General features: G+C 38.2%; 1 protein-coding gene across 1 annotated transcript in view; it reads left to right on the top strand.

Moving 5' to 3' along the window:
* tbc1d1 (TBC1 (tre-2/USP6, BUB2, cdc16) domain family, member 1) overlaps positions 1 to 15,304 on the top strand; it is a 307,517-nt gene that overhangs the window by 216,202 nt on the left and 76,011 nt on the right. The window contains 2 exon segments of the mRNA XM_051928202.1: positions 1,833 to 1,858; positions 3,308 to 3,466. Of these exon segments, the coding sequence (XP_051784162.1) occupies positions 1,833 to 1,858; positions 3,308 to 3,466 (185 nt within the window).

Genomic DNA, 15,304 nt, shown 5'->3' with positions numbered 1-15,304 from the left:
TTGGAGAATTAGTGATGAGTCAGTCAGTCAGTCAGTCAGTCAGTGAGGGCTTTGCCTTTTATTAGTATAGATATATGTATATATGGATGTGTATATGTATATATATGTATATCTAGATATGTGTATATGTAGATATGTATATATATGTATATATGTTTATGTATATATATATTTACATAACCTCTTTAACACACTACTTCTCCGCTGCGAAGCGCAGGTATTTTGCTAGTTGTAGGATATTATAAAGTCCATGGGTAGTTTTAAAAGTCTGTAAATTGCAAAAAAATGAGGAGTGATTTAATTTGTTAGGTATGATTTAATCATTAATTGCACTGCATTGTCTGATTTGAAGACAACTGGAAACTATTATAATGAAATATTACTCTATAAATAATTTCCACAGACATTACAACTATAATCATAATACAAATATGAGCTTTCATTTAAACCTTATAAGATACTTAAAATCTTTCCATCAGTTACAAAATAAAGCAGTTATGTACAAACATTATAGTGATGAGAATTTATAAGCTTCATCTTAGAAAAAGTGCCTTTGAACAGCCAGCGCGTGAGCTTATTCAGTGCTGCAGGATCAACGCACATGTTGATCTATTTTTCTTTCAGTAATACCGGCAACATAAATCCACACCCGATCTGACGCTGTTCGTTTTCAAATAATATTGCATTAGTGTGATGATGTTTTCACATATATTGTCTCTTTCTTTCAGGTGTGTAATAGGAACCACAGCATAGAAAGAAGCGTGTACATTGTAACAGGTACACTCGTTGTAAATGTAGGAAAGACTATCCTTGCGTGTGTGTGAACAGTTAACATTTGAATCTGATGATTGCATATAGCACTGAACCTACTGCTCTGTACTATTCTATCCTCTGCATGTCCTGGAGTACAAAAGAAACAGCAAATTGTGGGGACTGGCAAGATCGGGAAAAAAAACATGCAGTCACTGATTACAAACCGCAAGATGTTATGCGAATGAATATGAATAATATGAATAATGTTGCATCCGTGCCACAAAGTTTTCCGAAATGTACTATACAGATCATAAAACGAATAATTCCAAATATCATATATACCTACGTCTGTGTTTTTTTTTTGTTTTTTTGACATCATACACCATAAAGTGCACACTAATTCAGCATGAGCAGGAACACTCAATAAAACTGAATAAAAAAAAATCAAGTGACGGTGACATACGAAGAAGGCAGATTCGCCAGCGTTTGTGTGTCAGCTTTTATATCCTCCAGATAAGAGAATGTCCAGTTCCATTGTCTCAAAATACCATTCACATCTCCAGTTATTCTGTTTCAAATAAAAAATAACAGCGTCAGATCCCTGGGTGGGGGGGGCGGTAGTATGTGTCGTGGTCGTGATTTAGAGAGAATAAAAGTAAAAAAAAAGTCCTATAAATGCAGACGCAAACCAAATGTGTGTGTACTGTATAATATTAACAAAAAGAGGAGCTCACTACTGAAAACGGCAAATATAGGAGTGAGTGGGGATCGAACCGGGGACTCTTGATTACAAGTCAACAAATCTTACCGCTACACCACGGAAGGTGTTGTACCTTCCTTGAACCTCTTGTGAAAGTGTTTACTTGATCTTTGGACTTCAGGCTTCATACATTATATATTTTATGCCTACATTTTGTCATTTACTACTAAAATATGAAAAACGTTTCTGTTTTAAAAATGTGTTTACACAGATTACTGTAGAAACGGAACACACATGAACTGCGTGTGTTCCAAATAGCGATCTATTATTTCCACTCTAAAACTCCAGCAGTGCAGTCGCTCCCAGATAATCAAACAAGGCATGAGCTGGGAAAACTTAGTGAACGTTCTGCGGCGGTGGGGGATGGAATACCCGGCTGCTTGCTGCTCGTGTTAATCGGCACATTTAGAAGACAAAAGAGAGCTGAGAACGGTTTTAAGGTGGGCCGGATCTACGAGTTTTTTCATAGACTCTGGTAATTCTAGTGTTAAAGAACAAATTTTGCAAACAACTTAAACTATAATTTTGACAACATATTTTCAACCATCCAAAGAGGCATTTAGACTAGTAAAATATCCAGAGGTGCTGTATTATATAATTTGTATATATTTTTTATCTTTTGTCTTTAAAAGAAAAACTTTTTTTTTTAAGTTTAATCACATACTGTATATCCCATTGTATTGACAAGTGGCTTGGCCTATTTCAGTTACCATACCTGAAAACAATCATTAAGTAAGAAAGTGTTCATGTACTACTGAATGGAAATTAACAAATTTTAATTTTGTTATTTTTTTTTTATTTTTCATTTTTGTATGTATTTTTCCTTCATTCCTAAAAGCTTGCAGTTAGTTAATTGCCTAACAGGAGGCACACATTTGACAGCTACTATATTTTACCAAAAGCAGGCCACGTCAATATCACTTTGTGGAAAACTAAAGAATTGCACTTTGACAAAATTATACCTAATAGCTATGAAAAAATTGAGGGATCTGCTTACAATATAATACAATACATACAGTCTTGGCAAAAAGTCTAATTCTTTCATCTGGATGTACTAAATTGCAAATGAAACAAACACTGACATTTTCATTTTACCTAAATAAACAGGGAAAGAATCTGTTAGTTGTTGTTTCTCAGTGTAAAATTTGAACCTGCAGAAATAAAATGTTGCATTTTTTATTAAACAGTCAATTGTAAAAATGTATTTTTATGTCTGTATGTTTAATATGTATATAAAAATGACAAAGTATAATACTGTTACTGTCGTTACACAGCTGGTATGATCATATTAGTAATCCAATTAGTAAGGGTTACTGGTCATTTTAAAATTAACATAAAATAAATAAATACATTTTCTTTTTCCATGAAGGTAACTGCAATGGGAGAGCCAACAACCTTGACACAGAAGCAATTTTCTTGCAAAAAAAGCATCTCGGCAGATATCATTTGTAACTTTTGCTGTACCAAAGGTCACTCAGACCTCAGAGCAGTGTAATAATGTAATGGCATTACTGACACCAGAAATTATTCTGGTAATGGTGAAGAAAATAAGCTTAGAGCTTGATTCAAAGGTTGTTTTGTTTCAGAAGATGATCCAGGCAACCGTGGACTGTAATTAATTAATCTTTGAGTGGTAAATACAGGTGGTCTCCCAAATACCACTCTGTCATTGACCTAAGAGTGGATTAGGCTAATTGTATTTAAATTGCAGTTTATATTACTCTGTTGTTTTTTGTCTTAGAATTTTTTTTTTTCTCTCCACAAATCGAATAGATGCCACAGAAATTGTGCCAGGATCTCCATTGAGTCCTACTCAATGTGGAGAAAATCCTTTAGGCCCAGTGATAGAGGAAAAGAAAAAGACACCTCAGGAACTGCGGGAATTGTGGAAGAAGGCAATTTTGCAGCAAATACTGCTTCTTAGGATGGAGAAAGAAAACCAGAAACTGCAGGGTAAGTTGCACAGAAAAATAACATTATTTAAGGTATGCAGTCCTATTACATTATTAAATACTAGAAGCGCTAATTCCTTTTAGCAATATTTTCTTTTTTTGCCATGTTCTTCTGTATAAATACTATTTTTGTATTTGCATATACAAAATCATTTGCTGTTGCTCTGGCATTTATACGTTCTCACAATAAAGTATGGATTTTTCCAGACAATCTTGTTTTCCTTCCCCATCGCTGAAAACATGCCACTTGAATTTTTTTCCAATTCTAAAGTAACTAAACAGTGATTCTGTGTGTCTTGTTTACCATTACTTAATTTTTTGTTACAAGTTTAACATTACAAACACTGTATTTCAGTCAATTTTTTATACTACCCGAAGTTTCCAGTATTGCCTGGTTATATTTGTGTAATGGGTTAAGGTAAGAAAGCAGATATTTTTGTGTTTGTTAAATGTTGACCCTTTTGTCAGTGTTGGTGAAATGGAATTGTTCTATCTGTCATCTATTAGTCCAATAACTGTCAACTTCTATGCTTTCATGAGTCGAGAATGTATTCTATATGTGCATGACTGGGTTCCGTAACTCTTTGCTTTTTTGAAATCATGAACACTACTTCTTTGTTTTTTCTGGTTTAGTGTGTTTTGGCATCAAAACCTAAAATTATAAATGCCTTATAATAATCCTCCTGGCACATCTAAGAAGAAGATTTCTCCAACCCCGTTATTGACAGTTTGCATTATTTGATCGTAAATGCCTTTTTGCTCAAGCGTTAGCTTAGGAATATTTGATTGCACATACAACAAAAGATCACCCGTGTTGTAATTTTGTTCACGACGCAATTCTACATCGAACGAAGCAGTAGCAGATCGATTAGGTGATGGCATTCCCAATTGATTGAAAACTTTGTTTGCGATTTCTAAGCACAAATCTTCAATCATTATCAACGCTTCATTGTAGATTTCTGCTGTGAAATCCATGTTCATATTTGAATTTTCCTTGCGTATTCGACGGCAAATATCTTCAGTCATGTGCGATTTATATTTCTCCCATAACTGTGTTGGAGATGAAGGTGAGCAGGCGGTCAATATGATTGCAAACAATGCACGAATTTGATTTGGATGTGACGTGTTGCAGGCGTCATTAATGCATACACCACAGTGTCGGTCGTTCTCCAATAAATTCAGAGCTTGACATGCACTGCGGAAAGTGGCATGTGTAACGCCGTTGACAATTGTCAATTGCTGGAAAGACGCTGGACCCGGCACATTTACCAACAGCATGTGAAGAAAGAAGCATTCATCTTGCACGGTGTACAGTCTGCGTATCATAGTTTCTTTGAATATGCCAGGTTGTCAGTCGACTCGCTCTCCTCGTTTGCGTCGTTCAAATGATTTTCTACTCGCATTCCATGTGTAATACGTAGGCACTTCCGAATAGAGCAGTGTTTTTGTGCAAACGCATCATTTTGACATAATGTGAAGAAAGCAGTTAACGTTGTAGCCGGTGGATTCAGGGCTATTTGTTGCACATTTGCAGCTGTGAAATAAACATGTTGTCCATTTTCTAGATGTACTGCTAAGTGAACAACAGCTGGACTTCGTTCATGTATGGGAAATGAAAGAATTCGCCATACAGCTTCATTGCTGCTTATGTATGTTCCAGCCTGATACTGTGCGATTTGATCGATATGTATGACCGCATTCCTATCATTTCTTTCTGGTTGCACGCCAAAAACTGCCATGTAGCTGCCTTTATTCATGTACTTACAAATGTATATGCACGGTGTACAGTCTGCGTATCGTAGTTTCTTTGAATATGCCAGGTTGTCGGTCGACTCGCTCTCCTCGTTTGCGTCGTTCAAATGATTTTCTACTCGCATTCCATGTGTAATACGTAGGCACTTCTGAATACAGCAGTGTTTTCGCAAACGCATTATTTTGACATAACGTGAAGAAAGCAGTTAACGTTGTAGCCGGTGGTTTCAGGGCTATTTGTTGCACATGTGCAGCTGTGAAATAAACGTGTTGTCCATTTTCTAGATGTACTGCTAAGTGAACAACAGCTGGACTTCGTTCATGTATGGGAAATGAAAGAATTCGTCATACAGCTTCATTGCTGCTTCATCCAGCCTGATACTGTGCGATTTGATCGATATGTATGACCGCATTCCTATCACTTCTTTCTGGTTGCATGCCAAAAACTGCCATGTCTCTGCCTTTATTCATGTACTTACAAATGTGTTTGATCGATTTAACGAAGTTACAGTATTACACGTTTATGTGCGCTTTGTATGTTTTTGATAGCAAAAGCGAACGCTATGGTAAATGACACAGCTCAATTCCAACGCAATGTCACACGAAATAATTAAATCAAAATGAAAATAAATCGAAATCTTTGAAAATTCAATTTAACAATGCAATCGGAAACATTGAAATGGAATCGTAAAATATTTAGTATAGCGTGTGTTGCTTTTACATCCAACAGATGGCGCTGTTTTTCAAAACAAGCATGTTTTTACCTGTCACAGGTGTGACATCTATATAATATAGGTATATAAAAACACGCGCGTATTCGAATGCAACGTTGTGTCAAAATTTCAAAGCAATCGGTGAAGAACTTTCGGAGATGTAAGATTTTGAACAAACAAACATTTACATTTTTATTTATATAGATGTACTTCATATAAAACACAATGCTTTTTGAGAAGTGTTATAAATACTTTAGTATTTGAATGCAATGTAAAAATTTATATTAAAGGATAGGGAATCAAATGTATAAAATAAACAAGGTAGAAAATAAACATCAGTTTTAAAATGCATTAGAGATCTAGAAGCTGTTTACCTTGAATTTATTTAAATATTACAGTCAAAGCATCTTCCTCAGTAACCATAAGAGGAAATGATCTACTTTTAAGTAGATGATGCAGTGGTCCTTACGTGTCCCAGAGGTCTAGGAAAGTGTCTGCCAACTATGCTTAACCAATTATCGTGGCCTAAAATGTAACTTGAGTTGTGAGGCCGCAGTGCTAACCACTGCGCCACTGTGCCTAAAGCAGCAAAATACGCAGACAAAATAATAGCCACAAACAAAATACAACAGATGGCCACAAATTATCAATAAGTAAAAATATGTATAATTTGTGGTCACACTTCGGCCAGCACACACAATTATCCATGCAACATGGGGGCATGTACACAGTTGTCACATTTGTGTTTTGTATCTGATCTCTCTGTGCAGATGATTCACACTTTGTTCTTCCATCAAGAAGATAGAAATACCTTGTAAATAGTAGTTAATCCTTCATTATTATTATTTCACAGGATCTTGTGCGTTTTCTCACTCTAGAAGGAAGAGGAGTAGAATCCTTAAAGGTTTGTTTTGACTGCCTCTGCGCTATGTAGCTAACTGCATATGCATTCAGCCTACAGATTCCCTTACATGGATCCTGCACACAACCAGTGAGAGGGCAGCGGCTCAGGGTGCCGCGATTCAAAGATCGGTTTGCACTACTGCGCTACTTAGTACCGTCACTTCTCTGTTTAAGCTTTCAAGTGCCAGCAGAGCCTGCAGTGCAAGGAATGTTATATATTCAGGGAGCTGTTCCTGTCACTACTTCATCTGTGCTACATAGCAAGAAACATAATATACTTCATCCAGCAGTGAACACACAACATACAATGAATCTATGCAGAACTACACACTATTTTCATAATATTCTCATTATGGTCAGCTAATCTACTCCTCAAATGAAAATATTGCAGGTTTTTTTTTTTTTTTTGCATGTGGGGTGCAAATCCACCTGAAGTATCGATGAGATAGTGACATCATGCATGTGCGAAGTAGATTGAGCAGCAATGTAAAATGTGAGGTGTACAGCACGCTTGAAAGTTCTGAACATGGCTGCTACAGATGTCATGCTGCCCTTATAAAACAACTAGGTCAAACACAGCATATGTGCTACAAAAAACATTTTGGTGAATTTCACCAATCAACAGTAATTGTGACCCTCAACAGGTGCTTAATACAGATTGCCAGATGACCTTTTTAATATAAATTCAACATGTAATGGATATAGACATAAACAGTGTAATAGGCTGATCCACAGAGAGCAAGATTTAGTCAATACGTATTTGATATCCTGAAGATAATGTATGCAAAAACAGCGCCTTCATAAGAATTATTCTTAGTTGCTATCTTATTCCTTGACAAAAATTCATTAATATAAAACATCATACATTCCAATTACAAAGAAGTAAGACAGTTTTCTATAGTGAGATCAACTATGTAAAGAAGAATCACATACAATAATCATTCATTAGATTTTCCTTGTGAGTGATGTTTCAGGGTTAGACATGTAACTTTAATGTATAATAATGACTGTAACTCCTTACTCAAAAGAACAAGCCTACAGAAGTATGTGCAGGTTAACTATATTATAAGTAAAACATTAAAACTATTCAATTCACTTAGTTGCCTTTTGCGGATTTATTGAATGTGTAAAAAAAACATACAAAAGTATAACAGTAGGGAAACAGGGCAGGTATAGCAAGAGCAGAAATAAATGTTTATACAGTATGTTTACATGGATCTGGGTATCATCTGCATTAACACTGATAATTTAGGCTGTATCTTTTTTAGACAATAATGCATTAAGTATATTAATACTAAACAAGCAAGCTGCTGTGGTACACCTTTGGTACAGCAGCTAAATGCTGTCAGTTGGCAGAAAAACCTGTAATGGAAGCAGCAGCGAGGCTGAAAGAAAAAAGGGTCTCTAAGCCATTAAAAATTGGACTTAAGTGAATCATGCTGATCTTTAAAATGCACAATGTGTTCAATGAACTTAGATATATATTACAGTTGAGGGACTTGCCTTTAATTTCAAATAATATCTTTAAATGTCAGTCTGATGCATTTTTTCAAATGGATGGTCCAGTTTTAACTCTGCTCCTGGAGTCATTACCAGTCACTGCAGGCTTTGTAGAAAACAGCTTTTTAAAAATATGTTAATTCTTGCTGATAATGGAATGTTTCTATTTTTATTCTGCTGCCTCAGATATATCTGTCTGAATATTTGTCTTTCCTGACAAAATGTTAGACACAGTGATACTTCACACAGATAGTGACTAGGATAGGATTCAAACCCAGTCACCTGCATTAGTAATACAGTTACAATGCAAATGGGGCCAAGTTAGCCACTGCTTTGTTAATGTCCTTGTAATGTGCAGGTAATTTTTAAATGTGTAAGAAAAAATAAGTAAGTAAGGAGTCAGAATCTTGAATAAATGAGTTAAAATAAATAAATAAATAAGAAAAGCCTACACATTCATGTACCCTGTAAAGTATGTCTGCAAAAATAATCATCAGTCTTTTAAATTATTTTTTTCTCAAGTTATTAGGTTATTTGAACTGACACTTGTTCAAACTTGTTTTAGTAAATCTCAAGTGACCCCTCCCCACCCCTTGTTTATGCCAGCTGGTTTAAACTCAGAAGTAAGTCGCAGACACAGTAGTCTTTTCTTTTTTCAGAGCAACTACTATTACAAATTATAAAGGACATTTCTATAAGCATATGCTATTTGTCATTAAGTGCAATAATTTACTAGTTCAAATACAGTCAAAAAGAAAGTATTACATTATTAGAGTTTCTGGTATATGCTGAGAAGTTATTTGGCTTGAATGTAAAGTTTCTCAATCTCTGCATCTCACTTTCTTATTACAAATGTAGACCTTCTCAGCGGTCTTTCTGCTTGCTGATGTTTAACTTTATTATCAGTATTTTATATTTCTGCAAAAAAGAACTGACATACAAAGAGGCCAGCTGTGAACTTCACAGTAAGTTAGAAGATGACAGATATGCAGTTTCTGGCTGGGAGGGGAGGAAGGGTGTGCCTCAGCAGATGAGACAATAATCAAAGGGTGTGAAAAGTAGGGAACTTTATAAATAGTTTTTCCTCTGGCAAAAGTGAGGCAATCCACACCGCTTTCCAGGAAAGACATAATTGATGTTTTTAGTGAGCAAAATGTTATGTTCCAGAGATCAAAAGATGTTAGAATTTTATTTTATTTATTTACTTTTTAATTTTGTTTTCAGTTATGGAAAAAAAAATCAAGCAACATATTTTACTTGATATTAAATAATCCATTGAATACTTTTCATGTTACTAACATTTGCTAGAGTGTATTTTAACCTTTTACTTTTCTGATTTAATTTGTTGAGCATGAAATATAGGTTGCAGTCTTTTTTTCAGTTTGGTCAGTAAATTACATAATTACAGTGCATCCGGAAAGTATTCACAGCACATCACTTTTTCCACATTTTGTTATGTTACAGCCTTATTCCAAAATGGATTAAATTCATTTTTTTCCTCAGAATTCTGCACACAACACCCCATAATGACAACATGGAAAAAGTTTACTTCAGGTTTTTGCAAATTTATTAAAAATAAAAAAACTGAGAAATCACATTACATAAGTATTCGATGCACCTTTGGCAGCAATTACAGCCTCAAGTCTTTTTGAATATGATGCCACAAGCTTGGCACACCTATCCTTGGCCAGTTTCGCCAGTTCCTCTTTGCAGCACCTCTTAAGTGCCATCAGGTTGGATGGGAAGCGTCGGTGCACAACCATTTTAAGATCTCTCCAGAGATGTTCAATCGTATTCAAGTCTGGGCTCTGGCTGGGCCACTCAAGGACATTCACAGAGTTGTCCTGAAGCCACTCCTTTGATATCTTGGCTGTGTGCTTAGGGTTGTTGTCCTGCTGAAAGATGAACCGTCGCACCAGTCTGAGGTCAAGAGCGCTCTGGAGCAGGTTTTCATCCAGGATGTCTCTGTACATTGCTGCAGTCATCTTTCCCTTTATCCTGACTAGTCTCCCAGTTCCTGCTGCTGAAAAACATCCCCACAGCATGATGCTGCCACCACCATGCTTCACTGTAGGGATGGTGCCAGGTTTCCTCCAAATGTGACGCCTGGCATTCACACCAAAGAGTTCAATCTTTGTCTCATCAGACCAGAGAATTTTCTTTCTCATGGTCTCAGAGTCCTTCAGGTGCCTTTTGGCAAACTCCAGGTGGGCTGCCATGTGCCTTTTACTAAGGAGTGGCTTCCGTCTGGCCACTCTACCATACAGGCCTGATTGGTGGATTGCTGCAGAGATGGTTGTCCTTCTGAAAGGTTCTCCTCTCTCCACAGAGGACCTCTGGAGCTCTGACAGAGTGACCATCGAGTTCTTGGTCACCTCTCTGACTAAGGCCCTTCTCCCCCGATCACTCAGTTTAGATGGCCGGCCAGCTCAAGGAAGAGTCCTGGTGGTTTCAAACTTCTTCCACTTAAGGATGATGGAGGCCACTGTGCTCATTGGGACCTTCAAAGCAGCAGAAATTTTTCTGTAACCTTCCTCAGATTTGTGTCTCGAGACAATCTTGTCTCGGAGGTCTACAGACAATTCCTTTGACTTCATGCTTGGTTTGTGCTCTGACATGAACTGTCAACTGTGGGACCTTATATAGACAGGTGTGTGCCTTTCCAAATCATGTCCAACCAACTGAATTTACCACAGGTGGACTCCAATTAAGCTGCAGAAACATCTCAAGGATGATCAGGGGAAACAGGATGCACCTGAGCTCAATTTTGAGCTTCATGGCGAAGGCTGTGAATACTTATGTACATGTGCTTTCTCAATTTTTTTATTTTTAATAAATTTGCAAAAATCTCAAGTAAACTTTTTTCACGTTGTCATTATGGGGTGTTGTGTGTAGAATTCTGAGGAAAAAAATGAATTTAATCCATTTTGGAATAAGGCTGTAACATAACAAAATGTGGAAAAAGTGATGCGGTGTGAATACTTTCCGGATGCACTGTATAAAGCAGGAGACTAAGATGGTGACCTATATAATTTTTCAGGCAGGGGCCTGGCCTCATACTATTCTTTCTTAACTTTGTACTAATATGTAATTCCCCTTAGCGTTTGATATGTCTATAGTTACTCAGGTTGATATTTTATATGGCAAAACACATTTTTGGTCTTGTAACTGTAATAACATTGTGTTCCTAGAGCCAAGTCTCATTTCTACTGTTTTAATTTGCCATAGTTGTGCCACATGTTTCCTATTCTTTGAATGAGCTTTTCCTGCCTGTATTCTGGATGCTGCATGTACAAAAAAAATTCTGCATACTTGTATGACATACAATTGGTAGGTTTGTTTTTAGAACTGATGACGAGTCCAGTTTGCAAGCTGAGTGCATAGCACACCTAACTCTAGGATACAAAATATGTTGAGCATAGCACACTGTGTAAAGTTTGCCTGTTCTTTCACTGTACTCTCTCTGTTTCCTCTATTTGGGATATTTCTTGTTACTAAATGTGCTTGGATTAATTTGTGAAGCACATGTAGACACAATGTTTAATTTTATTTAAAGGGACATGAGTTGTCACACTACATGTTCTGACCCCTGTTTTGTCTGAGTTTCTAATGTGCAGAACAAGCAATACTAAATCTTTTCAACGGATTCAGGAGGAACAGTGTGGTTTTCGTCCTGGTCGCGGAACAGTGGACCAGCTCTATACCCTTAGCAGGGTCCTGGAGGGTGCATGGGAGTTTGCCCAACCAGTCTACATGTGTTTTGTGGACTTGGAAAAGGCATTCGACCGTGTCCCTCGGGGAATCCTGTGGGGGGTACTCCGAGAGTATGGGGTACCGGCCCCCCTGATAAGGGCTGTTCGGTCCCTGTACGATCGGTGCCAGAGCTTGGTCCGCATTGCCGGCAGTAAGTCAAACCCGTTTCCAGTGAGAGTTGGACTCCGCCAAGGCTGCCCTTTGTCACCGATTCTGTTCATAACTTTTATGGACAGAATTTCTAGGCACAGCCAGGGCATTGAGGGGGTCCGGTTTGGTGGGCTCAGGATTGGGTCACTGCTTTTTGCAGATGATGTTGTCCTGTTTGCTTCATCAGGCCGTGATCTTCAGCTCTCTCTGGATCGGTTCGCAGCCGAGTGTGAAGCAGCTGGGATGAGAATCAGCACCTCCAAATCCGAGACCATGGTCCTCAGCCGGAAAAGGGTGGAGTGCCCTCTCAGGGTTGGTAGCGAGATCCTGCCCCAAGTGGAGGAGTTCAAGTATCTCTTGGTCTTGTTCACGAGTGAGGGAAGAATGGAGCGTGAGATCGACAGGCGGATCGGTGCGGCATCCGCAGTAATGCAGGCCGCAAGGCGAAGCTCTCAATTTACCAGTCGATCTATGTTCCTACCCTCACCTATGGTCATGAACTATGGGTAGTGACCGAAAGAACGAGATCGCGAATACAAGAGGCTGAAATGAGTTTCCTCCGCAGGGTGTCTGGGCTTTCCCTTAAAGATAGGGTGAGAAGCTCAGTCATCCAGGAGGGGCTCAGAGTAGAGCCGCTGCTCCTCCGCATCGAGAGTAGTCAGATGAGGTGGCTCGGGCATCTGATCAGGATGCCTCCTGGACGCCTCCCTGGTGAGGTGTTCCGGGCACGTCTAACCGGGAGGAGGCCCCGGGGAAGACCCAGGACACGCTGGAGGGACTATGTCTCTCGACTGGCCTGGGAACGCCTTGGGATTCTCCCGGAAGAGCTAGAAGAAGTGGCCGGGGAGAGGGAAGTCTGAGCATCTCTGCTCAAGCTGCTGCCCCCGCGACCCGACCTCGGATAAGCGGGAGACAATGGATGGATGGATGGAACTTGCATGTCTTTGTAATGTGTGGGGGTAAAAAAGAATATCTAGAGAAAAACTCAGGTACTTGATATATACATTAGTGCTGGGAAAGTGAATGAGTTAAAACGTTACAGATAATTTTAAAGTCATATTGTGTATGGTCGAGCTGTGGAATAACAGTCTCAAAAATAAAGGATTTTTGGGATGCCCCTTTTATTCATCGCCAGATGAAACAAAGAGAATTAAAAAAATTAAAGGAAAATGTGTGGCTTTGCATTAATGCCCAAACCAGGGTTTCTCATCAACTGAGAGGCGAAATTTCAAAATAAATGGTGCCCTGTCCTGCGGCTTGCTCTGGTCTCAAAGGACATGTTCTCTTGGGATGACCAGCTTTTACGGCAGTCAGATTGGAAGAAGCGTGGCTAGGTGCCCTTATTTGGTGGCTTCCTGGTGTCGTGAAGCAAGAAGATAAAGAAGACAGCGTTAGTTGTAGCCCGCCCTCTCATCTCGGCGGGTCATTGCATACCTCATCTAAACATGCAGAGAAGTCCTCTGACGCAAATGCGTGACATGCATTATTATTTCTTTCACTTCATTAACTCTTACACTTTGTTAGAGGCCTATAGTATTCCTTCCCAGATCCAAGCAGTGCAACAGTTTCGCTTGTGATAATCCTAGAATTCACCTCTAAAAACTAAACATTCAGTTAGTGTCTCATGGTGAAGTTGATGGCGGGGAAAGGTGAAGGAATGGTGCTACTTGGTTCATCCGACAGCTCAGATGATATTGTAATTTGCAATATTTGTGCAGCCAAAATCAAATATCACAGGAGCACTACTTTATTATCCAGTCTCTTGAAAACAAAATGTGCCAGTGCAAAAATAGATCTTATCAGTGGCACTGCATGAAAAGCTGCATTTCACAAATATGTGTCAAATCAACCCATGTCTAATGTTAAGGTGATTGTGCTAAAAAAAATATACAGTGGTAAAATCGGTTGCTTGTGATTGTAAACCTTCGATCATTGTTGAGGATGAAGGCTTTCTCAACATACAGTAATTAGACTGGCAAGCTCTGACATTATATATACATTGCCATCACATCTGACAATTGCTTTGTGGATTGAGGATTTACATAAACATCAAAAATCAATAAACATGGAAAAACTTAGTAGTGCAAGGGAAGTGACATTGACAGGTGACTACTAGATATCATTTAATAACCACAACTATAACGGTATAACTGCTAACTACATAGACAGTTTGTGGACATTTAATTAATTTGACACAGAGGAGAAACATTTTGCAGAGGAATATACTAAACATTTTTTTGATGTTGCATTGCAGTGGAAAATATATGGAAAGCGTCCACACTAGGCATGGACAATGCATACAACATGATGGCTGTAGTTAGACTCGTGCCCTGCAAACACATGCCATGCATTGTGTGCAATATACAGTGGTCATAATTGCTCTTCTGGACTGTGGAGTTGATAGTATGCTGGCAAAATGTAGAAACTTAGCTGGACACTTCAAGCATAATCCTGCTAAAACTGGCAGCAGTGTGAAATGAGACAGAAAGAAGAGCCCAATCAATTAACATTTTAGGAGCTTAGTTCTATTTTATAAAATGAATGCCACTACATTTCAGTTGCATCTTGAAAATGTAATTATTTTTCTGTTTTTATTAGTACAGTACACACTACATTACTAAGGTTTCTGGCTGTTACATCTTAAGATAACTGATTTATAATTTTTTATGCACTTATGACTGCAAAGCCCCATTTTCAGCCTCCATTACTCTAGTATAATACATATGGACACTGAGCAAATGAAAGGATGAGTGCTTGATACTTTCTGTCAAGTATGGTAAAGGAAATGTTATAATGTGAGGCTGCTTTGATGATGGCAAGATGTGAGTCTTACAAAGAGTGCAAAGAATAATGAACACAAAGGTTACCACTCCATTTTAAAAATGTCATGCCATCTCATACATTGCAGTGGGAAAAGTGTCCATACTAGGCACAGACAATACATGCAACATGATGGCTGCAACCAGACTCATGACATGCATAATTGCTCTTCAGCATTGTGGAGTTGATAGTGTGCTGGCAAAATGTATATAGTTTGTTGGACACTTGCATAGTCAAGCTAATGCTGT

The sequence above is a fragment of the Erpetoichthys calabaricus genome, chromosome 5 (assembly GCF_900747795.2).
Source record: "Erpetoichthys calabaricus chromosome 5, fErpCal1.3, whole genome shotgun sequence".
NCBI lineage: Eukaryota > Metazoa > Chordata > Cladistia > Polypteriformes > Polypteridae > Erpetoichthys > Erpetoichthys calabaricus.
Note: the sequence above shows the minus strand (reverse complement) of the source record. Positions and strands in the feature narration are given on the sequence as shown.